The 24970-nt window shown below is 56.4% G+C and overlaps 3 protein-coding genes across 9 annotated transcripts in view; 1 reads left to right on the plus strand and 2 right to left on the minus strand.

Annotated features, from left to right (window-relative positions):
- Positions 1 to 82: 82 nt before the first annotated feature.
- NIPSNAP1 (nipsnap homolog 1) lies at positions 83 to 3279 on the minus strand. Its single transcript, XM_053959360.1, has 10 exons — positions 3197 to 3279; positions 1973 to 2100; positions 1812 to 1857; positions 1469 to 1563; positions 1302 to 1372; positions 1070 to 1210; positions 890 to 921; positions 697 to 791; positions 530 to 613; positions 83 to 444 (listed from the first exon to the last, which is right to left on the minus strand). Exons 1-10 carry the CDS (start codon positions 3277 to 3279, stop codon positions 380 to 382), a joined length of 840 nt encoding a protein of 279 aa, XP_053815335.1. The 3' UTR covers positions 83 to 379.
- Positions 3280 to 3352: 73 nt separating this feature from the next.
- LOC128797283 (pleckstrin homology domain-containing family A member 4-like) lies at positions 3353 to 6931 on the minus strand. The gene is made up of 9 exons (XM_053959673.1): positions 6835 to 6931; positions 6291 to 6358; positions 5867 to 5971; positions 5306 to 5378; positions 4713 to 4819; positions 4506 to 4609; positions 4123 to 4279; positions 3706 to 3799; positions 3353 to 3621 (listed from the first exon to the last, which is right to left on the minus strand). The coding sequence occupies exons 2-9, from the start codon at positions 6348 to 6350 to the stop codon at positions 3353 to 3355; spliced, it is 969 nt and encodes a 322-aa protein (XP_053815648.1). The 5' UTR covers positions 6351 to 6358; positions 6835 to 6931.
- A 1064-nt stretch (positions 6932 to 7995) lies between these two features.
- Positions 7996 to 24970, plus strand: part of NF2 (NF2, moesin-ezrin-radixin like (MERLIN) tumor suppressor) — a 46890-nt gene continuing 29915 nt past the window's right edge. For 4 of the 7 annotated variants that reach the window (XM_053959365.1, XM_053959363.1, XM_053959366.1 and 1 more), the window contains exons 1-4: positions 7996 to 8160; positions 19169 to 19294; positions 20293 to 20415; positions 22603 to 22686. In XM_053959365.1, coding sequence (XP_053815340.1) covers positions 8047 to 8160; positions 19169 to 19294; positions 20293 to 20415; positions 22603 to 22686 — 447 coding nt within the window. In that variant the 5' untranslated portion in view covers positions 7996 to 8046. The remainder of the gene's footprint in view (positions 8161 to 19168; positions 19295 to 20292; positions 20416 to 22602; positions 22687 to 24970) is intronic. The other 3 variants (XM_053959367.1, XM_053959369.1, XM_053959368.1) reach the window with 1 other exon arrangement.

Genomic DNA, 24970 nt, shown 5'->3' on the forward strand with positions numbered 1-24970 from the left:
CAGCCCCCGGGTGACACCAGCCTGGGGGGGTCACACCAAGCACCCCAGTCCCACCCTCCCCACCCCGAGAGGGGCCTAGGCATTAGCATATTAAATATTTAATTGGCAGCAAAGGCACCCGCTGGGCTCATCAGGAGCAATTAAGCCCCCCCACCTCCACAGCCCCCCCAGCAGCACCATCCTGGGGACCCACCACAGGATAGGGGGCTCCCACCTTCCCCTCCCTGCTCTCAACCCCCCCCAGGGCACCCCAAAACGGGGCGGGGGAGAGAGCTGGGAGCCGGGGGGAGCAGAAGCCCCCGGCCCTTCCCCAGCAGGGCCAGGGCAGGGGCAGAGAGCCCCTGGGGGTGCAGGGAGCCCCCCCTGGCACGGCCCCAAATCACTGCAGGGGGGAGATCTTCAGGGGAATCATTATCCGGGATTCCATGGTCCGGATCAGCGGGACTGGGGGAGGAAAGGAGACAGAGGTGAGGCCAGGGGGTCCCCAGCATGGGCAGGGGGTCCCCAAAGCGGATGGAGTCCCACTCACCAGTGTAATAAACGTTCTCATCCCAGCCCCTCTTCCTCCAGGCTGCATTCCTGGTCTCCTCCCGGGACTGCAGATCCCTGTAGGCTGTGGGGAGAGCACGGGGTGGCACCCTGAGCCCCCCAGCGCAGCCCCCAGGCCGGGGGTCCCCCAGGGGTGACCCCCCTTACCCCAGAGGTGATGCACCACGTAGAGCTCCCCGATCTGGGAGAAGAACCCCCCGACTGCCTCCTGGTTCTCCTGGCGGTACTTAATGGCCCGAGCCCTGCAGGAAGCAGGGGACACATGGGGGGCTGCCCCAGGGGTCCCCCCTTCTCCAGAGAGAGCTTTTCCCACCTTGGACCCCTCCACGCTGGGCCTTACCAGTTGTTGCCCCACTCGATCATGGTCCCTGGCTGCAAATGGGAGGAAAACCAGTCAGAACCTCCCTTCTCGCCCAGCTTAGGGTCTCCTCATCCAGGAAGGGGGAATTTGGGGGGCTGCCCCCCAAAGCTGGGGTACACCAGCCTGAAGACCCCCCCTGAGGCACAGGCTGATCCCCACCTTCAGCTTGTAGGTCCTGAGCTCGTAGATGTTTGGTCCCTGGCGGGGCTGGGGCTCGTTCCAGAAGCTGAATTCCAGGAGCAGCTGGTTCCTGCGGGACAGCAGCATCCGGCTCCTCTCCTTGCGGAAGTCCAGGTACTCCTGGGGACAGCCCCAGCCGGGGGTTTCGGGGTGGGGGCGACGCGGGCCGGGGGTGTCGGGCACAGGGGTGTGGCCCCCACCCCGGCGGTACCTTGTTCTGCCTCAGCTTGTTCATGCAGTCCATGAGCGCCGGGTACCCGCCCGAGAAGCGCCACAGGTGCACTGCAAAGAGGGGTTTGGGGTGGGGAAGGGGAGCAGCGCCCCAAAATCCCACCAAAATCTCTGCCTGTGGCAGCAGCAGCCGCTGCCTGGCCTCACCTGCCTGGTCCTGCTCGCCGTACCACGTGTTCCAGTTGCCCACCAGGTCACAGGGGTAGTCGGGGTCCGAATGGAGCTTGGGCAGCACCTCCTCTCTGTGGGGGCACAGAGAGGCACAGTTGGCGTGGGGGGCAGCACCCCAAAACCCTCCCAGTGCCCCTCTTTGCCCTCCCAAACAGGATGCAGCCTGGGGGATGCATCCATCTCAAAGGGAGGGAAACTGAGGCACAGAACAGGGACACAGATCCACCCAGGAGCTCCATGAGCCCTCCCACCCCTCTCAGTCCAGAAGAGCACCCCAAGACCCCGCTGGGATGCCGGGAAGCCCCCTCGGTGTGCTCACGTCAGCTTGTTGTAGGCTTCCAGGCATTCCGGCTTCACGTTGTGAACTGCAGGGACAGGAGAGAGGGGCTGGGAACGGGGGAAAGATCCGGGAATGGGGGTCCCAGCGGGTGAGGGGTGCAGCCCATCTGTGCCTGCCTTCCTCCCGGCAGGAGCACTCACACTGGATCTTGTAGAGGTTGCTGGTCTCCTTCTTGGAGAGGAGGTTGGAATGCGCGTCCTTGCGGGGATCCACCTTGTGCACGAAGAGCGAGCGGAACCAGCTGCCCTCGACATCCCTGGAGTACCCCCTGCAGGACAGCGGGGCAGGGGGACACCGGGAATCACCGCGAATGGCCGGGAATCACCGGGAATGGCCGGCAGAGCAGGATCCAGAGGCCTCACTGCCGGTCCTGCAGGCAGCTGCCTCCATTGTCCGGCTTCCAGGGAGCCCCGGGCCTTCGCGGGCTTCTGCTCAGTTCATACTGGGAGCCCCGTCCCAGCTCCGGGCTGGGTCTGTCCCCAGTTCCAGTCTGTCCCCCTGGATCCAGAGGGGTTTTGGCCATGCTGCCCAGCAGAGCAAGGACACTGGTGTGGGGGTGTGGGACAAGGGGGGCAGCCCCCACGGGAGCCCCCTCAGCCCCCACTGCAGTGACAGTGACCCCCCCATGGGCAAGGGGACGGGGGGCGATGGGAGCAGCCCCCCAGCCCGTCCCGCGGGTTCCCCATCAGCCCCGGGGGCGGCTCCGGTGCCCCGGCGAAGGTCGGGTCCCCCCCAGGGCAGTGGCGGCGGGGGGGGGAACGGTGCCCCTCGGCCCCGGGTCCGAGCTGCGGCCGGACCTTTGTCCCCAGCGAGGCAACGACCGTGGGGCCGCTCTGGGGGCCGCCCGCCGGCTCCGGGAGGGCCGCGGGGTCCGGGGAGCGCTCAGGGGGCTCGGGGGGGCTCGGGTGGGGGGTCCCCGCCCGGGGGAACGCGGGGTCCAGGGCGGGATCAGGAAGCCCAGGGGAGCGGGGTGCGGGGGTCCCCACCTGGGGCGATGCGGGGCCAAGGGCTCAGGGGTCTCAGGAGAGGGGATACGGCTGTCCCGGCCCCGGGGGATGCGGGGGCCGGGAGGGAATGGGGGCACTCAGGGGAGCGCGGGGCGGGTGATGCGAAGAGCGGGGAAGATCTGGGCCTCAAGGGCTCAGAGATGGGGTCTCCACCCGGGGGGATGCGGGGAGCAGGAGGGATGCGGGGTCCTGGGGAGCTGCAGGGTCCAGGGGGGAGGATGCGGGGTGTCCCCGCCGGGGGAGCAGCGGGGGAGCGGGGTGGACGCGGAGTCCGGGGCAGGATGAGGGATCCGGGGATGCCGCGGGGGCTCGCAGGGCGGGGGTTCCAGGGGTCCCCGCCCGGGGGTCCCCACTCACCGCGCGCCCCGCGGGGCCGCGCCCGCGCCCCCGCCCCGCAGCCGCCGCAGCGCCGCGCTCCCGCCGCGCGCTCCCGCCGCCATCTTCCGCACCGCGGCGGGGCCGCGCGCGGCGCGTGCCCACCGGGCCCCGCCCCCTCGGCCCGGCCCCGCCCCCTCAGAAGCTGGCCTGCAGCAGCGTGATTCTGATTGGCCGCCCGGCCACACCTTCGCGCGCCCGGACACGCCCACCCGCCCCCTCCCGCCGCCGCCGCCGCGACGCCTCATTGGATGCCGGAGTGGGGGCGGTGCCCGCGGGCCCGGCGGCGCTCGGCAGCCAATCAGAAGAGGCGTCTGGAGAGGTCGGTGGCTGATTGGTCCCGATGTCTCGCTCCGGCGGGGGCTGAGGCTCTGCTCCAAGGGGGCGGGGCTTCCTCGGGCTCCGCTCTGGGGAGGCGGGGCCAGAATTGGGCGGGGCCGTCCGACCGAGGGGCGTGGTCGGGGTGTGGTCAGGGCGTGGCCGGGCCTCACCTGCGGGCTCGGGGCGTCCCCGCGGCGCCCCCGGCGTGTCCCCGGCCCTGGGGGGACATCCCCGCCCCCGGGGCTCCTCCTGGGCTTGGGGCGCCTGAGGGAGGGCGCAGGGAGCGCTGCTCCGGCCGGACCCAGAGCCGTTCCCGCCCCAGACCCGCCCCTGCCCGAACCCCCTCTGCTCACAGCCCCCCTCCGCCCCATCGCCCCTTCTCCCTGCCCCCTGGCCCCCACTGGGCCGATAGCCCCCTTTCTGCCCCATAGCCCCCCCATCTTGCCCCATAACCCCCTCCCACCTCTCAGTCCCGCCCGCTCTGCCCCATAGCCCCCATCACCACACAGATCTGCACCACAATCACCCCAGTACTTGCCCCCCTCATATTTCCCCCCGTTTCAGTTCTCCCCCACCCCAGACCTCACCTCGCTCTGGGGCAGTGGAGGGACTGGGGGGCAGCAAGGAGGGGGCGCGGGTGGGCCCCCGAGCCCCTCACCGGGGGAGTGCATGGGCAATGGGGGCGAGGGAAGATCCGCACCCCGGGGTTCCTGGAGTGCCTGCTGGGAGAGGGAGCGGGCCGAGCTGGGAAAGGGGGATAGAAAACAGGAGTTAAAGGGTTAACTGCCCCCAAAACCCCGCCAAACGCTCTGTGACCCCCCTCCCCAGATTCCCCAAACCCTCTCTCTCCCTCCCCAAAATCTCCAACCTCCTCCTGCCGCCTGGGATCCCCCAAAGCCCTCGAAACCCAGGCCCTCTCTGTGCCCCCCCATAGACCCAGCCCCCCCGGTGCCCCCCGTGCCCCCCTCACCCGGGCAGGGGCGATGCCCCCCGGCGCAGGGCACAGACCCAGGCGTGCAGCTCCTCGGGGGTCTCAGCCCCCAGGCAGTACGTTCGCATCCCGGCGTGTTCGGCCTGGGAATGGGGGATCCTGGCTAGACCGGGCTCGGGTCTCGGGGTCCCGTCCCCTCCACGCAGAGCACCCCCGGATTCGGGGTGCCAGGGAGCCAGGGCTGACCGTGAAGAGGAACTGGGGGGCGCGGGGGGCGCGGGGGGCGGCGGGCAGCACGCGGATCTCGTAGCCGGGCAGGGGGAGGCCGCCCCGCACTTGCTGCTCGCTGCTGTCTGGGGGGACAGAGGAAGGTCACAATGGGGGGCACCAGAGCCCCCATCTGCACCCTGAGATCTCCAGTGCCATCAGGGGGATGTCGGAGACCTCCTCTGATGCCCCCAAACCTCCCGGGCCCCTCAGACCTTAGAACCCCACCGAGGACCTCTTCAAGCCCCCAGGGAGCCCTGATCCTGGGGAATCCCTAATCCATCCAGAGACCCCCAATCCCCAGGAATTCCCAATGCTCCCGAGACACCCCCAGTCCCCGGGAGATCCCTGTCTCTTCCAGAGACCCCCAAATACCCCAGGGATCCCCCAGGATTCCTGGTCCTCCAAGGACTGCCCAACACCCCAGGACCCCTGAGCCCCCCCGGGAACCCCCAATGACCCAGGGACAGCCCGGGATCGCTGACCCCCCAGGGACACCAGGTCACCCAAGCCCCCTCAGCCCCAGGTCCCCACGCCCTGCGGGTGTCTCCAGCCCCCCGTGCCCCCCTCACCCCGGTAGTAGTAGAGGCAGAGATCCACCAGTACAAACCAGCGGCGCTTCCAGAGCCGCAGCCCCGAGCTGTCCTGAGAAGCGGGGGGGAGGGGGACAGGGGCTGAGCCCCCGCAGCCCATCCCTCCCCGGGACCCTCTGCTGCCCCAGACCCCTCAATCCCTCCCGATCCCCCCAAGCTCCTCACCCCCCAGGACTCCCTGCCCTGCCAGACCCCCAAACCCCATAACCCCCCAGCACCTTCTTCCATCTCAGACCCCATAACCGCCCCACACTGCCCCATCCGACCATGTGTCTCTGATCTCCCCAAAGCCCCCAAAGCCCACAACCCTCCCTCACCACCCACTGACCCCCTCCAACTCCCTCTGATTTCCCCCAAGCCCCACATCCACCCCCAAAACCCCCTGACACCCCAGACCCCCCCAACCCCGTACACCCTCCAGCTCCTCCCCACCGCCCCAGGTCTTCCCAAAACGCTGGCAAACCCCCCAGAAACCTGCACCTCAACCCCCATCCAACCCCTGAGCCCCCTCCCCAGCCCTCCCCGCGCCCCCTGCCTCACCTGCTTGTGCAGCCAGCCCTGCATGGCGGGGGGGGTGCGGGGGTCCCTCCGCAGCGCCTGCTCCCCCTTTCCAAAGGCGTGGACCCTCGGCACGGGCCGGCAGGGCTGGGCAGGGGGGTCACCCATTGCAGGGGGCCAAGGAAGGACCCCCCAGCACCCCTACAGCCCCCCAGCCCTCCTACCCCAATTTATCTTTGTACCCCACAATGCCCCCCCAGCTGTCCAGAGCTCGCCCCTTGTGCCCCATAAGTCCCTATGGAGTCTTGGGCTCCCCCGTACACCCCAATGCTCCACATGGCCCCTTCGAGCTCCCTCGGGTGCCCAGGGTTCCCCAACCCCCCCCCTCCCCCCAGCCCCTACAACACCCCACACCCCCCCGTGGTTCCTCAGTTTCCCCCTCACGTCCCCCACCCCCTTCGCCCACCTGGGTGCGGGGGCCAGTGGGGGCGGGGTCCCGGCGGGCGGGGTCGTCGCTTTCTGCCATGGGGGGTCCTGCGGGGGGGCGGGGGGGTCCCCATCAATGTCCCCATTGTCCCCGCGGGGACAGAGGCCCCGTTCTTCCCGCTGCGGGGGCGGGGGCTGCTCCCGGACGCCTGGGTCCCCCCAGGGGTGTCGGGGGGGCTTCTCGGCTGCCGCTGGTCCCTTCCCCCTCCTGCTCCTGCCGGATTTAGGTCCGCCCCGTCCCCCTGTGCTGGTCCCAGTTTCTGTCCAAGTAACCCTAAACTGGTCCCAGTTCCCATCCCAGTAACCCTGGACTGATCCCAGTCCGTGCCGTTATCCCCGTGCTGGACTCAGTTTCCGTGCCGGTAACTCTGAGCGGATCCCAGTTTCTGTTTCGTTCCCCCGTGCTCGTCCCAGTTCCCAGCCCGTTATCCCCCACCGATCGGGGTGGCGGTCCCGTCCCCTTGCCCTGGTGACGGGTCCCAGCCACCATCCCATCATCGCAGTGACGGTCCCGGTTCCATTACCGCAGCTGGTTCTGCTCCCAGCCCCGTCCGATGTCCCGCTATTGCTGCCAGTCCCGCCCCCTTGCGCCGCGCTGGCCCCGGTCCCAGTCCCAATGCCAGTCCCGGTCCTAGTCCCAGTCCCGGTCCCAATCCCGGTCCCAGTCCCGCTCCCAGTCCCGGTCCCAATCCCGGTACCAGTCCCAGTCCCAGTCCCAGTCCCAGTCCCAGTCCCGGTCCCAATCCCAGTCCCAGTCCCAGTCCCAGTCCCAGTCCCAGTCCCAGTCCCAGTCCCAGTCCCTGTCCCCGTCCCAGTCCCGGTCCCCGTCCCAGTCCTGCCCCGTGTCCCCGCCCGCCCCGGGCACTGGTCCCAGTCTCTGCCCCCACCCACGAGCCCGGACACCCGGGTGCCCCCGGGACCGCGTGGGTCCCTTCGCCTCGGCAACCACCGAGGGGGCAGCACCCAGTGTCACCCTGAGAACCCCGTCCTGCGGGGACACCCACGGCACTGGGGACACCCCACGGCACTGGGGACAGCCCACGGCAGCGGGGACACCCCACGGCAGCGGGGACACGTCAAGGGCCTCACGGACCCACAAAGCCCTCACATCTCAGCGATCCCTGACACCCCAAGGACCCTTACACCCCACGGGCTCTGCGCAGCCGCGGACACCCCCAGATCCCGGACACCCTGACACCTCAGGGACCCCCACAGACCCTGGACACCCCACTGTCCAGGGGACCCCGGACACCCCATGGATCGCGCAGATCCGCCAGACACCCCCGGATCCCGGATACCCCGCGGACCCCTGACACCGCACGGGCCTCGGACATGCCAGGGTCCCCGGTCACCCTCCCTGCCTCCCGTGTCCCCGTTTCCCCGTGTCCTGATGTCCCTGCCTCCCATGTCCCCGTGTCCCGGTGCCCCCGTGTCCCGGTCTCCCCGTGTCCCCGCGAGCAGAGCGCTCCGCCCGCCACCAGGGGGCGACACCACCACGCCCCATCGCTTCCTCACACCGCGCGTAATGGCCCCGCCTCACCCCACCCCTTCTCTTGAGCGGCGTCCTTGCTACCCAATCATAGCCGCTTCTGCTCCCGCCTCTTCAGCATACCCCTTTCTATTGGCTACGAGGGCCGGCGGGGGCGGGCGCTCTCGCTGCGCGGCCAATGGCTTGGCGGAGGGGGCGGGGCTAGGCCGCCATGGCGCCGCCGCCGCGCTGACCGCGCTGCGCCGCCATGGCCGGGGCCATCGCGTCCCGCATGAGCTTCAGCTCCCTGAAGCGCAAGCAGCCCAAGACCTTCACCGTGCGCATCGCCACCATGGACGCCGAGATGGAGTTCAGCTGCGAGGTGACGGCCCGCGCGGGCGCGGGGGTCCCGCTGAGGGGGACGGGCCCCCCAGCCCCCCCCACAGCCCCTGAGGGGCCCGGACCCCCCTCCCAGCCCCCCCAACCCTCCGCCGGTTCCGGGGCCTGCCCTGGGCAGCAGCGGCACAGCTTTGTTTTGGTTATAAATTGGCCTTATCCTGGTGTGATTTTGGGTATAATTGCACAATATTCTGGCTGTAATTCGGCTTTTTTTCTGGTTGTAATTCACCTTTGCTTTGGTCATGAATCGGTGTCATTTGGTTTTACTTTGTTATAACTTGGCTTTGCTGTGGTTGTAATTCAGCGTTATTGTGTGTGTAATTCAGTTGTATTCTGACTATAGTTTGGCTTAGTTTTTGTTATCATTAATCCTTATTCTGTGTGTAATTCAGCATTGTTTTGGTCATAAATTGGCTTCTTTTCTGTGTGTAGTTTGGCTTTGGCCTGGGTATAATTTGGCATTATTCTGGTTATTATCCATCCTATACTTTGGTTATAATTCAGCTTTATTCTGGCAATAATTCATCTTCACTCCAGGTGTAACTTAGCTTTATTTAGGTTATTATTTGGCTCCATTCCGATTACAATTTGATCTCATTCTGGGTGCAATTTGGCATTATTCTGGTTATAATTCATCCTATACTTTGGCTATAATTCAGCTTCATTCTGGGTATAAATCAGCTTTATCCTCATTGCAGTCCAGCTTCCTTTGGGCTCTAATCCAGTGCTGTCCTGCCGTCCCAGCCCAAGTCACCACTACACTGTGGCTGTCTCAGGGCTTGAGGAATCTCAGTGTCAAGGCTTGAATCCACAGGAATCCAACTCCCAAGTGCTCCACAAATGCCCAAGGACAGAATATTGGCATTTTCCTGAGCTCTTAGCTCACCGTGAGGCTGAGGGATGCTCCAGAGGGTTGAGTCTGGCTTTTCTGTGATAATTTCCTTTCTTTGGGGCCCTTGGAACTTGTAAGGCGTTCTCCCAGGGCGTTGCTGCCAAACCCTGGGATCTGCTCTGCTTTTTCAGCTGGTCCAGAGGGGTTGGCCACACAGACATTGAAACCCCACTCCAACCTCTGCATTTAATAGTTTATATTTCATTATCCTGACCCAAACCCTGGGGGAATCCCAGCACCCATCAGCCAAGGGGCGTTTGTCATCACCGATTTCCTTGCTCTGGAAATCTGCTCTCAGCCTTGTAGAACTTCCTGCTTTTCCTAGGGATTAAGGATTTGCTCTAGGCAGACACTTCCAGCAGAGTGTGAGTGTCCTGGCTCTGTTTTTGCTGGTTTCCCGAGGCTGCAGCAATAACTGATGGTGGAAAGTAAATAATAGTGAATTTCAGTGCTGTGGCCGGGTGTCACTTCCCGCTGGGATCAGGGCGGTTTGTGCAGTGCTCCTGTGGGATTTGGCTGTGGAACTGCTGCGTCTCCAGCTGACTTTTCTGGGAGGTTCCTGCCAAAAGAACTTGTTGCTGCAGAGAGACTCCTGCAGGTGGAAGGAGCTCAGGCCCTGCTGAGGGCTCCTTGTGTTGGAGCTGGTGCAGGGGGGATGCAGAGGGAATTCTGACCTCATCCTTCAGCATGGAATATTGGAGCAGGAGGGGGGATGGATGGCTGGATGGATGGATGGATGGATGGATGATGGATGGATGGATGCAGGTGGGTGATGGGGCTGTTTCACACCTTGCAGCTGAGGAGTGAGTTTTTATGGAATCATGGACTGGTTTGGGTGGGAAGGGACCTCAAAACTCATCCTGTTCCACTCCCTGCCTTGGACAGGGACACCTCCCACTGTCCCAGGCTGCTCCAAGTGTCCAGCCTGGCTTTGGGCACTGCCAGGGATCCAGGGGCAGCCACAGCTGCTCTGGGCACCCTGTGCCAGGGCCTGCCCACCCTGCCAGGGAACAATTCCTGCCCAATATCCCATCCATCCCTGCCCCCTGGCACTGGGAAGCCATTCCCTGTGTCCTGTCCCTCCATCTCTTGTCCCCAGTCCCTCTCCAGCTCTCCTGGAGCCCCTTTAGGCCCTGCAAGGGGCTCTGAGCTCTCCCTGGAGCCTTCTCCTCTCCAGGTGAGCACCCCCAGCTCTCCCAGCCTGGCTCCAGAGCAGAGGGGCTCCAGCCCTTGGAGCATCTCTGTGGCTTCCTGGGCTTGCTCCAAGCCCAGCTTGAGGTGTGGGTTTTATCCAAGCTCCATCTGAGCTGTCCAGCACCCTGGCTGGATCTCTGTCCCAGATTTTGTCTTGTACTTGAGCAGCTCTGGGGAAAGCTCCTCATTGTGCTGACTCTGCAGAAGCATCCCTGGGGCAGAGGGATCTGACACACCTCGAGTGGCTGGGGTGGGAAGGTGGCCCAGGGAAGGGCTCAGCTTGCTCCACCCCCACAGTGAGACCTGGAGCCCAGGAGTGGAGTTTGTGCTCTCCTGAGAGTCAGTGGGGTGGGAGAGTTGATTTTTGGGACAGATTGCTGCTCTCTGAAGGAGTCTGGCCCCTATCCCAAGGTTTGCTAGGAGAAGAGTGAGCAGCACTGTTTACCCAGCTATCTGTGTGCTTTGAGGTGCCTTTGGCCAGGAAGGAGAGGGAAATCTGCCTCACAAACGCTTGACAGGATGAGTGGAAGGAGGTGCAGTGGGAATCCTGCAGTTTGGGGGCTCTTGAGATGTGTTTTTGTGGCCTGTGAGTGGCACCTCGTGCTGACAGGGACAGAGAGCTGCTGATCTGTTGGATGTCTGGAGTTGGTCTTCCATGATCACTGGGGGTTCCTCCCAGCTCAGGATATTCCATGATTCCATGACCCAGCTGTAGCTGCTGGAGACTCACTTTCTTTCTCAGTGTTAATTTTTCAGTCTGCTCCCTAGAAATCCCCAGCTGTGCATTTTAAGGGATTAAACCTGCTTTGCATCTGTTTATTCTGCAGTTGATGTCTCTAAATTGAGCCTAAATCTAAAATAATTCCTAGAAATGAAATCTTAATCTTTCTAACACGGTGATGGAGATTAATAATCACGGTTGGGGTTTCACTTTAAAGACTTCAGATTTGTTTGGGGAAATCTTTGAGGCATGAAGCGAGTGTCTTCCTTTTGTTACTTCCATCTTGGAGGTTTGAGCTGTACCTAATTAATTGATAACATCTGGAGGAAGGATAGACATTTGCATAGCTCTTGAATCCCTGTGCTAAAGCAACCCCACCTGCCTCACCTTCCTGAGAACCTTGGGCAGCCATGTGGAATCCTCTTCCCTGGGAGGGTGGGCAGGCCCTGGCACAGGGTGCCCAGAGCAGCTGTGGCTGCCCCTGGATCCCTGGCAGTGCCCAAGGCCAGGTTGGGACAGGGCTTGGAGCAACCTGGGATAGTGGAAGATATCCTGTCCAAGGCAGGGAGGTGGAACAAGATGGGCTTTAAGGTCCCTTCCAACCCAAACCACTCCATGAATTATTCAATAATTAAAACCCCACGTCTCTGGTGGGGTGGCAGAGGTGTGGTGTGGCCGATGTCAGGTTGGTCTCCCCCCCACCATGTGTAGTTTTTCCCCTCTCAGAACCAAGTTCCCTGGCTGATGGGAGAACCCCTCCATCATTCTTTTGGTCTCCTGGGTGTCTTTGCCAATTTCTTCCTCTTGCAGTGCTCAGCCTCGTTAGTGTGTCTCCATTACAGAGCCATGACCCATTTTCCAAAGGGTGTGTTTGTCCCTCTCTGTTGTGTTGTGCTCTTGGGCTTGAATCCTGCACTCCATCAAGTGACCTTGATGGTCACTCCATCAAGGTGCAGCTCGCTGCCCAGCTGCTTCCCAACCTTTATCTTTTGCTGTCTTAAAAATGAATTGGAGAAGCTTTACAGCCAGCCTGGAGAAACAGCTTAAGTGTTCAAGCAGCGAGAAGAGGCAGGTTTGTGCTGATGTATTTGCTGGTCTAAACATGCATCCAGTTACTGCTTCAGTGCTTAAGCTGTTGCTCTCTGTCCAGAGGATAATCCTGGTTGGAAGGGATCTTTATTTTAGCCCAGTGCCCCACTCGGTGCAGGGCCAGTTGGATGAGGTTGGATGTAAAGCCCTTGTAAGTAGAAGAGTCCTGATTTCGGCCGTATGTGGCTGAGTGCTGTCCCTTTGTCACCAGACACGGGGACTTGTGTAGCTGAGCTGCAAAGCTCATCTTCTGGAACTGGAACAACCCAGGATTTGGTGGTGGAAATCTGGGTGGAAATAAGTTTTTGAGGAAGAGCTGGTGCAGTAAATCCGAGCTGAGTTTTGAGCTGTGTCCAGTCACTGCACCAAAATAAAAAGGCAGGAGGAGGAAATCAGGGAGCGGAATGCCCTTGGCTTCCTTCTGCAATGCAGGATACTTGGAAGGGGGTTTATAAAGATCCATACATTCCAAATTTCAGGCAGCAGGGTGCTGGTAGGGACAGTGACCTCTTGATGCTGCAAAGCTTCTGTGAGTGGACACAAACTTAACAGGAAAAGACCATTCTGTGTGCAGGAACAGCTGTTTAAAAAAGCTGAGAGAAACAATCCCCCTGAGCTACAACATGATCCCAAATAAATTGTTGGGATACCAGCTTCCAAGTCAGTGTTTTGTTCCTCCATGTGCCCATGTGTCCTGATCTTGTGCCAGCACTCAGGAGCACGTGCTACTCTCTTTGAATCTGAGACACAGCAGGTAAGGGCTGTTTCCTCACTCATGTCTTGGAGGGGTTTATGCCCCAAAACCTCAGAATTTCTGATTCTCACCAGTGACATTTGGGAGTTGATGTTTTGGAGGTGTCTTGCTTGGTGCAGTTCATTCTCTTAAGTTGTGCTTGTGACTTGTGGACATGGATCCTCTTTGGCTTTGGCCTCAACCTGCACCTGAAAAGTTCCCTGGATCCCCTGCTCCCATCACAGCCTCTTCCAAGCTAGTTGGAAACTCTTGTTACTTCTCTCCAAAGACTGTTCAAAACTGCTGTCAATCCCCAGACTCTGTTAATTAATCCGGAGATGTGTTGATGCAGAGGGGAAGGAGGGAGGGCATTTGGGACAGTAAATTTTTCTCTTTTGGTGTGGAGACTCCAATTTTGATGCTCTTTAATAACTTTTTTTTTTTTCTTTGTACAGGCAGTGTCTTTCAAGTAGGTGGTTTTTGAAATTAAAGGTACTTGAACAGGGAAGCAATCCTGGGAATAATCTTGAAGCTGGGAGGCAACACTGGTAGGGAATGACACAGCCCTGGCAATGGGAAGAGAGGCATTTAACCTGGCTTCACCCCGAGGTGAGCCACTGGCTGCCCCTCCCAGCCCGGGTGAGCTGTCTGTGTTCAGAGCTCAGCAGTGCTGAGGGCTCATCAGAGCACTGAAAGGCCCCGTGTCCCTCAGCAATCAGCTCCTGCTTGGGGGGAAGGCCTGGGGCTGTCCCGGGCAGGGAGCAGTGTTGTGCTGCAGATGTGTACCTGCAGCACAGAGACAGCTCTGGCCGATGTTACAGCTCTGGGCATCCTCAGCAGAGCTTCCTGCAGGATCCAAACCCTCCTTTTGTCCTCTTGGAGCTTCTTGCTCTGCACTGAGCTGCTTCTTGACCCCATAACTCTTCATCTGTGTGGGCCCAACTTACAGGACGTGAAATCATGGAATGGTTTGGGTTGGAAGGGACCTTCAAGCTCATCCAGTTCCATCTTCTGCCATGGGCAGGGACACCTTCTACTATCCCAGGGTGCTCCAAGCCCCCTCCAACCTGGCCTTGGACACTGCCAGGGGCAGCCACAGCTTCAATCTGTGCTTACAGGGAACAATTCCTTCCCAATATCCCATCTATCGTTCCCTCTGGCACTGGGAAGCCATTCCCTGTGTCCTGTCCCTCCATCTCTTGTCCCCAGTCCCTCTCCAGCTCTCCTGGAGCCCCTTTAGGCCCTGCAAGGGGCTCTGAGCTCTCCCTGGAGCCTTCTCCTCTCCAGGTGGGCACCCCCAGCTCTCCCAGGCTGGCTCCAGAGCAGAGGGGCTCCAGCCCTTGGAGCATCTCTGGTGCCTCCTCTGGACTCTCTCCAACAGCTCCAGGTCCTTCCTGTGCTGGCCCCAGGGCTGGGGCAGCTCTGCAGGCGGGGTCTCACCTGAGCAGGTCAGAGGGCACATTGTCACCAGTTGTCCCCTGGCTCTGTCTGGTCACAGCCGCCTGTTCCCGGCATTCCCGCTCCGTCTCTGTCTCGGGCAGACACCACGGAACGTGCTTGGCTGCACCATCTGCGTCCTCACGCCTGGGCGCGTTTTTGGCCTCCTCGGTGGTTAACAGAAATAGGTTTTAATTAAAAGCTCATTATCGAGTTGTCGTGTAGCATTAGTAAATAAAAATAACTTTTACAGCCCATCCCTGTGACTCAGTAAGTGGCAACTGAAAATATTTGACATCACTTTATTTAAAACAAAATTGACGAATATTACATTTTTGATTCCCTGTTTGCTCCAAATGGGCTTTAAATCTAAATAAATGGTTGTCTGTGGTACTGTGGTTATAATTCAGGTCCAGAAGGAGAAATAAGTGTGGTCTGCAGTCTCAAAATCATCTCCATTTCTGTTGTAAACTGTTGCGGCTGGGTGGTTTGGGCATCTCCTGTGGGATGGGGGTTTGGAATAGCTACAGCCCATATCCATTTCCTCATTCCCAGGTGGTTAGTGGAGGATGCTCTGCTCTGGCCCAGCTCTCTCCCTTCTGCCCTCTCCATCCCTGTTTCAGTGGTGTCACGTTCTCTCGTTAAAATTTGATTCTAAACAGGAGTAACTTCACTCTGAGCACTTTTTCCTGGGGCTTGGTCCCCTTTTCCCAGCAGTCCTTTGGCTGTCATGTCACAGCAGGAGCTCTTGCCTTGCTTTGCATCCCCAGCATAGAGCTAACGCCTAATAAAATTATCTGCAAAGCAAAAAGCCATTTTCTGTGTTATTTACGGGTAAATTGGTGCAGTAAAATACTCTGTAAATGTGAGTCATTTCTGCAAGGTCATGCCTTAACCGTGTTCCGTGGGTGGGGTGTGCAGGGACCACTGCTCTGGGTTTCCCTGGGAAGCAGCTGAGCCTTGGTGTCCTCTGCTCACTTTTTTGTGCCCTTATTGCCCACCCTGATCGCAGGAAGAGCTGAAGCCCCAGGGGTTTGTGTTTGTGATGAGGAGAAGGTGAGATCTTCGTCTGTACCCCCTGAGCAGAGCCAGGTTCTGTCCCCTGGAGTTTGGGCACCTCCCTGTTGTCTTAGGAGAGCCTCTTGTGTGGGGAACCTAAATATTAAATTAAACCCATCCCTCTTGCCTCCCCTTTACCACATTTGATATTGTTGGAAGAAAAGCATCAGCCTGGCAATGTTTTGGGAATCTCTCTTCTGTGTAGACACCCCTTGCTCAACCTTGTCCATACAGGATGGTTGCACCCCTTGGCCCTTGCTGCCCATTTTTCAGAATTGTGGAATATTCTGAGCTGGAAGGGACCCACAAGGATCATCCAGTCCCGCTCCTGGCCCTGCCCAGACCCCCAACAGCCCCACCCTGGGCATCCCTGGCAGCGCTGTCCAAAGGCTCCTGGAGCTCTGGCAGCCTCGGGGCCGTGCCCATTCCCTGGGGAGCCTGGGCAGTGCCAGCACCCTCTGGGAGAAGAACCTTTCCCTGATCTCCAACCTAAACCTCCCAACACAGCTCCGTTCCCTGACTTGCCCTCCCTCCTTGTCACCCCTGATGAGAGGACCAGACAAGCCTTCTGCTCATTTTTGGAGCTGCTTTATCGAGTGGGGAGCTGAGGAGCAGTTGTGAAACTTGACAGAGAGGTTATGCTCCGAAATAAATCGCGCAGTTGCCTGCGAGTTGGAAATGACTCGCGGTGCAGGTTAATAAATAATGCAAACCCTGTTAATAGATGCCAAATGCGCCGTCTCCGCCAGAGAAAAAGATGATGCCAATAATCTGGGCTGGAAATACTCAGTTCTAGGCACTGGCTGGAGAGTTTTCAGTGTTTAGTGCTCTTAATTTAAAATGCTTTGCTGATAGATTGGAACCGCTCTGTACTTAGTAAAGAACACAAACAGCTCGGTGGAGTAACAGCCTGTTTATAACGGGCCTCATTCCCGTGTTCCTTCAGTGACTCCTGAATCCCTGCAGCCACCCGTGCTGTGATCTGCTAATGGGGAAGGAGCTGCAAATGTCAGAGGTGATGCCTGCCGCACAGGGAGGATGCTGGAGTGACGCATCCCATCCCGCTCTGTCCTGAGGGTCACATTGAGGTTATCATGATGTAGCTTTTTGCTGGGAGATGGAGCTTTGTTACAGCATCGTGCCAGCCACCCCAGCATACGGCTGAGAAGGTTTTTTTCTGCTCTGAGCTCCTTAGTTTTGTTTTCAGGAGCTCAGAATGGCTTGTAAAATCATCTTTGTGCTTCAGGTGTCACTTGAGTGCCATGCAGGGAATGGCGTGACAGACACAGTGTGGATGAGAATGGCCAGCCTGTCCTGGCTGTCCCCCAGGCTCTCTGGACAGCAGCTCTGTCCGTCCCCTCATGCCCTGGAGGGGCTTTTTATCTAGTAGTTTACAACCACAGAATGTGGCAGTTAATGATACAAAGCCTGTAAAATATGGGTGAGGAGGGCTGAGGTCCTGGATGTCTGTAAAGCAGTTGGAGTTCAGCTGTCAAAAGATGCCACTTGAATACAGATCGTTATTTTAAGTACCGAGGTGTGGAGGGAAATCATGTCTGTTGGAATAAAGGTGGCTGCTGATCATTGATATATTTAATGAAGGTAATTCAGCGCAGCTGGGGAGGATATGTGCTCTGTTATGGCTGGAGTCTTGAGCATTGTGCAAGAATGTTAAATGTCTATTCCTGCCACCGCAGAAACTCGTGGTGACAAAGCGCTGGTGTAAAATGCAGCAGCAGAAGCCTCGCTTAAAATGCAGTCCCTTAAAGAGGGGCTTGTAAAAAAAGGAGAGAGAGTTTTTAATGCAGGCAGATAGTGAGAGGGGAATGGGTAATGGTTTTAAACTAAAAGGGGAGAGATTTAGGTTAGGTGTCAGGAAGAAATCCAGCTGTGAGACCTTGGCATGGGTTGCCCAGAGAAGCTGTCGCTGCCCCTGGATCCCTGGAAGTGTCCGAGGTGAGGCTGGACAGGGCTTGGAGCAGCCTGGGACAGTGGAGGGTGTCCCTGCCCGTGGCAGGGGGTGGCACTGGGTGGTCTTTAAGGTCCCTTCCCACCCAAACCATTCCAAATTCCCATCACCAAGTTAAAACTGCACAAAGCTCCTGCTTTAGTCCGCAGTGCTGCTCTTCAAAACAAACTGGTGGTTTGTGTTTTGAGAAGAAACCTTTGGGTCCTGTCAGCTCTTGGGCACACTTTGGGTATGTGTGGTGGTTCAGTGAGGAGTCACAGCCAATGGAAATTCCAGGTTTAATGCACTGATCCCATGGGACATGGGACATGGAGCCATGTCCTGGTGCTTCTGTCAGCAGCAGGCAGGAGCCTGTCCTGGGAAGGTTTGGTGCAGGCGCTGCTGTGCTGAAACTGAAATATGGTCTTAGAAAAGGAAAAATAGCCCATAATGTTTTATACAAAGCAGTTTAGTGAAGAAATAGCCTTTTGCTGGCAGCCTGCTTTTATGTGCCTGCAAAAATGGTACCAAATAGCTCTTTTAATGGGCCTCACTCTGTTTTGTCTGAGCCCTCGAATTAACCTCCCACTTAAAATCATAGTCAGGGAAAGATCTTCTGCAGCTGAGCCATCCTGTGTCGAGCTGGAGCCCATCCCGGGGGCTGGAGGATAGTGAAATGTGTGAAATTAAGGGGGTTATAATTACAGCACTGCCAAACTTGCTGCTCCTGGCGTTTTGACCCCGAGGTGTTGACAGCGCCTGATCCGAATCGCGGCGAGCAGTCCGGGGGTGGTGTTTTTCGGGAGGGTGGCGGCGGCTTTGTCCTATTCCGGGACTGTCAGCGTGTGTGTCTGAGCTCTCGGGGAAGGGGGAGAGCAGTGACGGAGTCATCGCTGAACGGCAGAGCTTGGCTGAGCTGGCCCTGGCTGTGCCCACAAGGCGGCAGTGGGTGACAGCGGGAGCGGCCCCGGCGTTGATACCGATGTGTCCAGGTGGCACCAGGATTGAGTTGTAGTGACAAGAGAGCGCGCGAGATCTGTTTGCCCAAGGGCTTTGGAGTAATGGCCATATGTCTCGGTCCAGCAATTGTTTTCAGCGTGCAGATGGAAGACCAAAGTGGCTTTGGCATATTAGATTCACGTGGTTTATGTCCCTCTTCACCTCTCTGCCTCCCAACACCTCCCGGTTTTACGAGCAAACTTCAGTAGCATCATGGATGCAGCTGCAGGATTGCTCCAAGGACATGGTCCTTGAGCAACCAATTTTCTCTGCTCCTTGGCTGCTTCTGTCACCAACATTTTCAGCAGAAAATGCAGTTTATCAAAATGTGCTCCCAGAGAACCGCTAACTTCAGTGGTAATTATGGGGATTTTGGAGCTCTTTTTTCCCTTCTATCCGTGCAGGGTTGGTGGCTCTGGATGCACTCACTCCATGCAGGGATTGTGTCACTGCTGATTTTGTGGCTTCTCTCTCTGAACCCCTGGTGCTCATGGTGCTTGTGCAGGGCTTCCTGGGCCTGTAGGGAGACACATTAGAGCCACCAAGGGGCAGTTCAAAGGGATTTTTATTCCCTGTGGCAACAGGCAGGAACCTGAACATATCAGGAGCCTAAACCTGAGCTCAACAAGAGCCTAAATGAACCCTTAGTTTCCCAGGGCAAGAAATAGGAGTGTCATTTTTTGGAAAAGGAGGAAATCGCATTTCAGTTTCCTACTGAGGGAGGAGCTGGTGTTCTGCAGATGAGATCAGATGGAAGGAGATAATGTGTGCCTCGTTAGGGTGTTTTCATGTCTGTACCAGATGCATTTGCAGGGGGTTTAAAGTTGACCTTGAGAGGTGAAAACAGTGCATTTGGTTGAACAGAGAGAAGTTCTGAAATCCATCTTTATAACTCTGCTTCCTGTGTGCTCTCTGGCAGGTGAAGTGGAAAGGGAAGGACCTGTTTGATCTGGTGTGCAGGACACTGGGACTGCGGGAAACCTGGTTCTTTGGGCTGCAGTACACGATCAAGGACACAGTGGCTTGGCTCAAAATGGACAAGAAGGTTAGAACCAAAGTTCACAAAATCCCAGAATGGTTTGGGTTGGAAGGAACCCTGAAGCTCATCTTGTTCCAAGCCCTTGCTATGGACAGGGATATTTCCCTGGAGAGGTTGTGAGTTGTGTGGGATGACAAAGGAGAATGTCCTTTTGTCTTTCTTTGAATGCCCAGGATTGTGTGGTGGGTGAACTGGGACAGATGCACTTAAATCCCTTCTTTGTGGTATCTGGGGGTGTCAGACTGGAAAAAGCTGGCAGAGATGCCCATCCTAGCATCTGTGCACGCTTGAATCCCCTGGAGACATTTTGGGACACAGCCATGCTGGGGTGCTGCACTTCAGGGTGACTCCAAAGCAAATGAAACCTAAAACTCTCTCTTTTGTGCCCCTGAACACAAAACCATCAGCAGAAAAGTGGAGTTGCCTCTTGTTTTGTTGTTGAGAAAAACCTAGAGCTTGGGAGGAGGAAAACCAGAGTGAAATGGAGATGGGGCTAAGGGATTAAATGCTTCCCAAATCTGTGAGGGGAGGGTTTTGGAGGTGTCAGATGTGGCTTGTTCACATCCAAAGGACACCGGGGGAGGCCTGGGTGTCTCACCTCTCAGGCTGAGGTTTTAAGCCAACATTTAACTGAGCAGTACCAGAGCAAGGTGGTAAGAAACACCACTGAAATAAACTCAGTGCAGGAAAACAAGGAGAAAGTCGGGTGGTGGCGCAGCAGGATCCAACATCTCTCCGCAAGTATCAGGAGAGGCAACGAGCACGTGGCAGATCAGGATCAACCTTCACTGTCTCATTTCTCATGCTGTTTGTTTCTGCCTTTTTTTGTTCCCTTGCATCATTAGGAGTGTCAGAAATGTTTGTTTTCCTTTTTTAACTACAGTGTTTGAACTATTTAGATCTGTTCTAGATGTCTAAAAGTGTCTGACAGAATATGTGCTCATCTGAACAGAAGGGAGCTGGGTCTTGCCTTGAAGAAACCAAATGGCTTTTGTATCCCACAGGTCCTGGATCATGATGTTCCCACAGAGGAGCCCAAAACTTTTCACTTCCTGGCCAAATTTTATCCTGAGAATGCAGAGGAGGAATTGGTCCAGGAAATCACCCAGCACCTGTTCTTCCTGCAGGTAGGAGTCAATAAACTGCTATCCAACCTGAGGGAGAGGGAACCAGGATGAGCAGAAGGTCCCTGGGTCAGAGAGTTGGTCAGCAGAGTGTGCTCCACATCCTTATGTTCACACCTCTCCAAAGGGACTTGTCTTTAGCAACAAAAACTTCCTAAAATAGGTGAAGGATGGTTTTTGTGGAGGAAGCAGCTTGCCCAGACTGGCAGACCTCTGAACTGGCAGACAAGAATGATGAGGTGATCCATAATATCCATGGGTGGTGGCTCAGGGACATGGATCTGTCAGCCAAGGGCTCGTGTCCCTCTGCAGGGTATGGGATGAGCTGTGCTGAGGGGTAGCAGCTGCCTTTGGACATGAGGGAATCGTTGTGTGGAGCAGGAGCGTTTGATCCTGGAGAACAGAGTGCAGCCAGCCTCTTCCCAGGCTGCACAGCAAAGTTCCTCTCCTCACTAAAGAGCCTTCAGGTACCTGGAGCAGAAGAACATCCCAGCAGCTCAGCTCTCTGGTGGAAAAACAGAGGAGAAGGGGAAACCTCACAGTCTCACCTGCCCCAGGAACTCCTGACCTGCAGTTAAGCATTTGGAAACTGGTGAACACGTCTCGGTTGGGTTTTTTTATTTAAATTATTCTACAAAACCTTGTGTCCTGAGAAATCAGTTCAGCTGATGATGTGGCAATGCTGCATGGCTGGTAACAAGGAGCTGCTATCACAGGAGCTCTCTTTCAGAGACGTGATCAATTTTCTACCACAAAATCCATTTTCTGACACATTTTTCCTCAGAAGAGTTGTGTCAAGCATGGTTACAGGGAACAGAGCCCCTCTAGTCAGACTCCTGGGTATTCACTGGGATGTTTCAGCTGCTCTCTGTCTGTTTATTTGAAGATAAATTACAAAAATTTTTTAAAAGTCACTCATTCTTATGTTTTTTACACCAAAGTCAGGACAACCTGGATTTGGGAATACCTCTGTAGCCTGCAGGGTGTCTTGCCCTTTCGGAGTGAGCTCACCAGCCTCTTGATACTCCTCACTCTTCCAAAGTCCATCTTTTTTCGCCAGAGCCAAAAGTGTTCTAAATGCAAAGTATTCCTGTTAATTTCCAAGCTCTGTCTCGTGCACTGGTGTCTCTGTAGGGTTATTTCTGAATGCCTCATTTGCCAGGAGCTTTATCCACAGTGAGGAAAAATGCTGTTGGCATCTTTGAGAAGGAAAATCAGAGAGGAAGAGCCATTCAAGCCGCATTTTCTAAATGCAGACCATGACTTTGCTGCTGGGATTTCTGTGCTGAGAGGAACCTGGGCTCCTGAATGCATTTGGGAAACAGGAACACATCTAAGCTTGTAAACTCTCCTGTTTTTTATCTTGATGCAGCAGAATATCTGCTGTGATTATGTTGTACCCAACTTTGAGGACTCAAAGCACGTTTTAAATTCAAATTGATGTTCCTGCATCTCCAACAATCCATTTAAGCCTCCCAGGAAATCGTAGGCTTTTTAAATTTTTTTCCCCCCTATCTTTAATCAGGAAAATTAAGTGTGCCAACCCAAAAAAGATCGAACATGACAGGTTTAATTTTTGAATGCACAGAAGGCAGGGAAGTGAAGCTGTGGCCTCGGGGAGCTGCACGTTGGCTCTCCCGGGAGCGCACGCGGGGCTCTGCCTGCTGCTGAAAGCTCTGCCACGCAGGTGACCCAGCTCTCCGTGCTGGGATCCAAGGAATTGGCCTCCAGCACAGGTGAGCACTGACTCACAATGAGGCCTGAATGTCCCAGAGCAAAGCTTGCAGTGGACAGAGACTTGGCTGCAAGCTGCTCTTTTATTTAGCAGTGTGGCTGAATGTCCTATCAGTCCGTAGCTCGTGCCTGAAGAGGTTTTATCACTCTGTTTACATGCAAGGTTTTCCCCCCACCCCTTGCCTTTAGCAACAGGATAAATGTGCTGTCATTTTCCACATATAAATTTAGCTCTTCTCACCAACCTGTCTGAGAAAGGTGGTCTGTGAAAGCCTGAGCCCTTCCGAGCCGCCAGAGATTTCCTGGGTCTGGACTGTGATTAGTGTTAGGAAAATTGTTAACTCTGTGTGGTTGACAGCTCAAGTTAAAACAAACTGCAGCCATCTGCTGTGACAGTCATGCTCTGCTGTGCTCCACTAAACGTGTGTTATCTGTCCTTTGCTGCTCTGTGTGCAGGTGAAGAAGCAGATTTTGGATGAGAAGATCTTCTGTCCTCCTGAAGCCTCTGTCCTGCTGGCCTCTTACGCTGTGCAAGCCAAGGTAGGCAGCAAGGGATGCTCCAAGGGCCTGCTGGGGTAGTGTTGATCCAGGTGCTTTCCAGGAGCCACTTCCTGGGGAAAGGGAAAGCAGGGAAAGCTGTGAAAGCTTGGGAAGTGAGGGGGCTACACCAGGACTGCTGCCTTCTCCACATGGCTGGTTCCTGGCTTCCTCCAGACATTGGATGGGTTTTTGCTTTCTTCTTCCAGGACTCTATAGCAAATGCTCAGCTCAGGAGCTGCAGAGCTTGCTTGAGTGTGGCTTACTGCTGGAGCAGGTGAATTCCCTGAGCCTGAGGTTTTTTGGATCTCCTCCCTGCTTTTGCCAGTGTAGCCAGAGGCAAGCCAGCCGTGGGACTGCCAGCTCCACTGCTCCCCCAGAATACTTATCTTGACAATGACTTTATTTCAGTGCTAGAACTGCCACATCCCTTTTATTGCACTGTGAAAGGGCTTTTCCTGGCTTCTCCCTTTATCTTGGGTTTGATCTTGGGTGTTTGGCCTCACCAGACAGAGGGAAATGTCAGTGTTCATTGAGTTCCCCTTGTTTCTCTGCTGCATTCTCCTCTGGCCCAGAGCGGGTGTGTTTTGCTGAGGATTTATTCCAGAGGACACGGTTTTCCAGTTTGGGGTGTGCAGCCTCGCACAGCTTGCCCAGGGCAGAGACTCCTGGGGTGGAGGGAGCAGCCCAGGGTTCAGTGGCAGGGACATAATTTCTCCCTGTGTATGCACAACATGTGCTGTTGCTCAGTTAACAGCTCCTGGAGCTCAGCTTCAGTCTGTGTGTGCAAAGATCCTGTTTTGGGAGGGAGAGGAGCAACTGCAGTCTGAGCACAGCCCAGCCACATTGTCTCTGCATCTCCTGTTGGTTCTGACTCTGGGTGGGATTTTGGGAGGGTGTGGCTCACAGGACCACAGGCAGGTGGCTGTGCCCTGGTTCTGGCAAGTCCAGCTGTCCTTGAGGAGCACGGCTGTGCAGAGGTAGCTCTGTGGGACCATCTTTGCTGGCAGTGCAGGAGAGGGGTTTCAGCCCTGTTGCCAGAAGAGAGGGCCTGATCCAGATTGTTTTTTTCCTTTGGCCATGTAATTTTCTCATAAGCCTTCAGTCCACACTCTGAGTAGAGCCCTGGGTGCCATGTTCTTTGATGGGGTTTGAATTTACAAGAAATTGGTGGTTTTTCTCCTCATAATTAGACTATTGATGAAACCATGTTTTGTTCAAGAGACTCATCAGCTGGACAAAGAAAAGTTGCTTTTAGAAATGTTTCTGTTTGTGTGAAACATTCATCACTCTTATTAGAGTGCATGAGTAAACACTTCCTTGGCTTTCTTTCCATTGACCCGATCTGAGGATATGTAGAGAATGACTTTCCTGTCTGCAAAATGAATAAACGTTGGGTAAATATTGAGCTCTGTTACCTCATGGCCGGGACAGCTCCTTGGGTACAGGCTGTGGCTTGGTGCAGGTTGGTTGTGCCTTCCCCTTTGTCCCCTTGGAACCTTGAATGTCCTGGGCCATTGGGAGGAGCTCACATGGAGTCAGAGCAGTTCTGACCATGCTGAGATCAGGAGAAGGAGGAGCAGGGGTGACTTTTCTGCTTTTCACTAAAGGGTTTTTTTTCCAGATATCCTTTTCCTTGCTGCCCCTCCAGCCTGGGACTCCCCTCCTGCTTTCACTCCCAGCAAAGGTGAAAGCTGAAAGCACATCTTTGATAGGGAACTGGGCAGAAGGATGTTGCAGGTCATCTCCTTCCAGTGGAATAGGATAATGATGTCCTTCCTGGACAAGAAAGCAGGCAGAGAGTGCAGTAATTTCACTAATAAGGCGCTGATTTGCATGATTAGGAGCATAATAGCCTGACACAGCAGCGTGTGTGCATCCAGCAGCCACTTATTGACAGCCAGGTACTGCTGATCCATCCACACCAACCTGAGACAGCAAAGGAAACAGGGGGGTCTTAAAAATAACAGCTTATTTATTTCCCTCTCATTGTGTTCATTTGGGGAATTACTATGTGCTTTCCCCTCCAGCCCTATTCAAACCACCCACGTGGCTTTCAGAGGTTGGAGGTGGTTCAGGTTTTAAATAGCAGGGAAAGACATGGGATCAAGTGAAAAAAAATGGGAACATCCAGGAGGTTCTTCTATTTTTTACCCCTTAAATGCAGGTCGCTGCTGTGCTGCAACTCTCTCAGCACTTCAGATCTTGCAGCACAGCAAACAGCTCTTTAATTATTATTGTTTTTCCCCAAACAAGCAATACTTGGTGTTAATTTGTAGCTGAGCGT

Source organism: Vidua chalybeata, chromosome 18 (genome assembly GCF_026979565.1).
Source record: "Vidua chalybeata isolate OUT-0048 chromosome 18, bVidCha1 merged haplotype, whole genome shotgun sequence".
NCBI classification, from domain to species: Eukaryota; Metazoa; Chordata; class Aves; order Passeriformes; family Viduidae; genus Vidua; species Vidua chalybeata.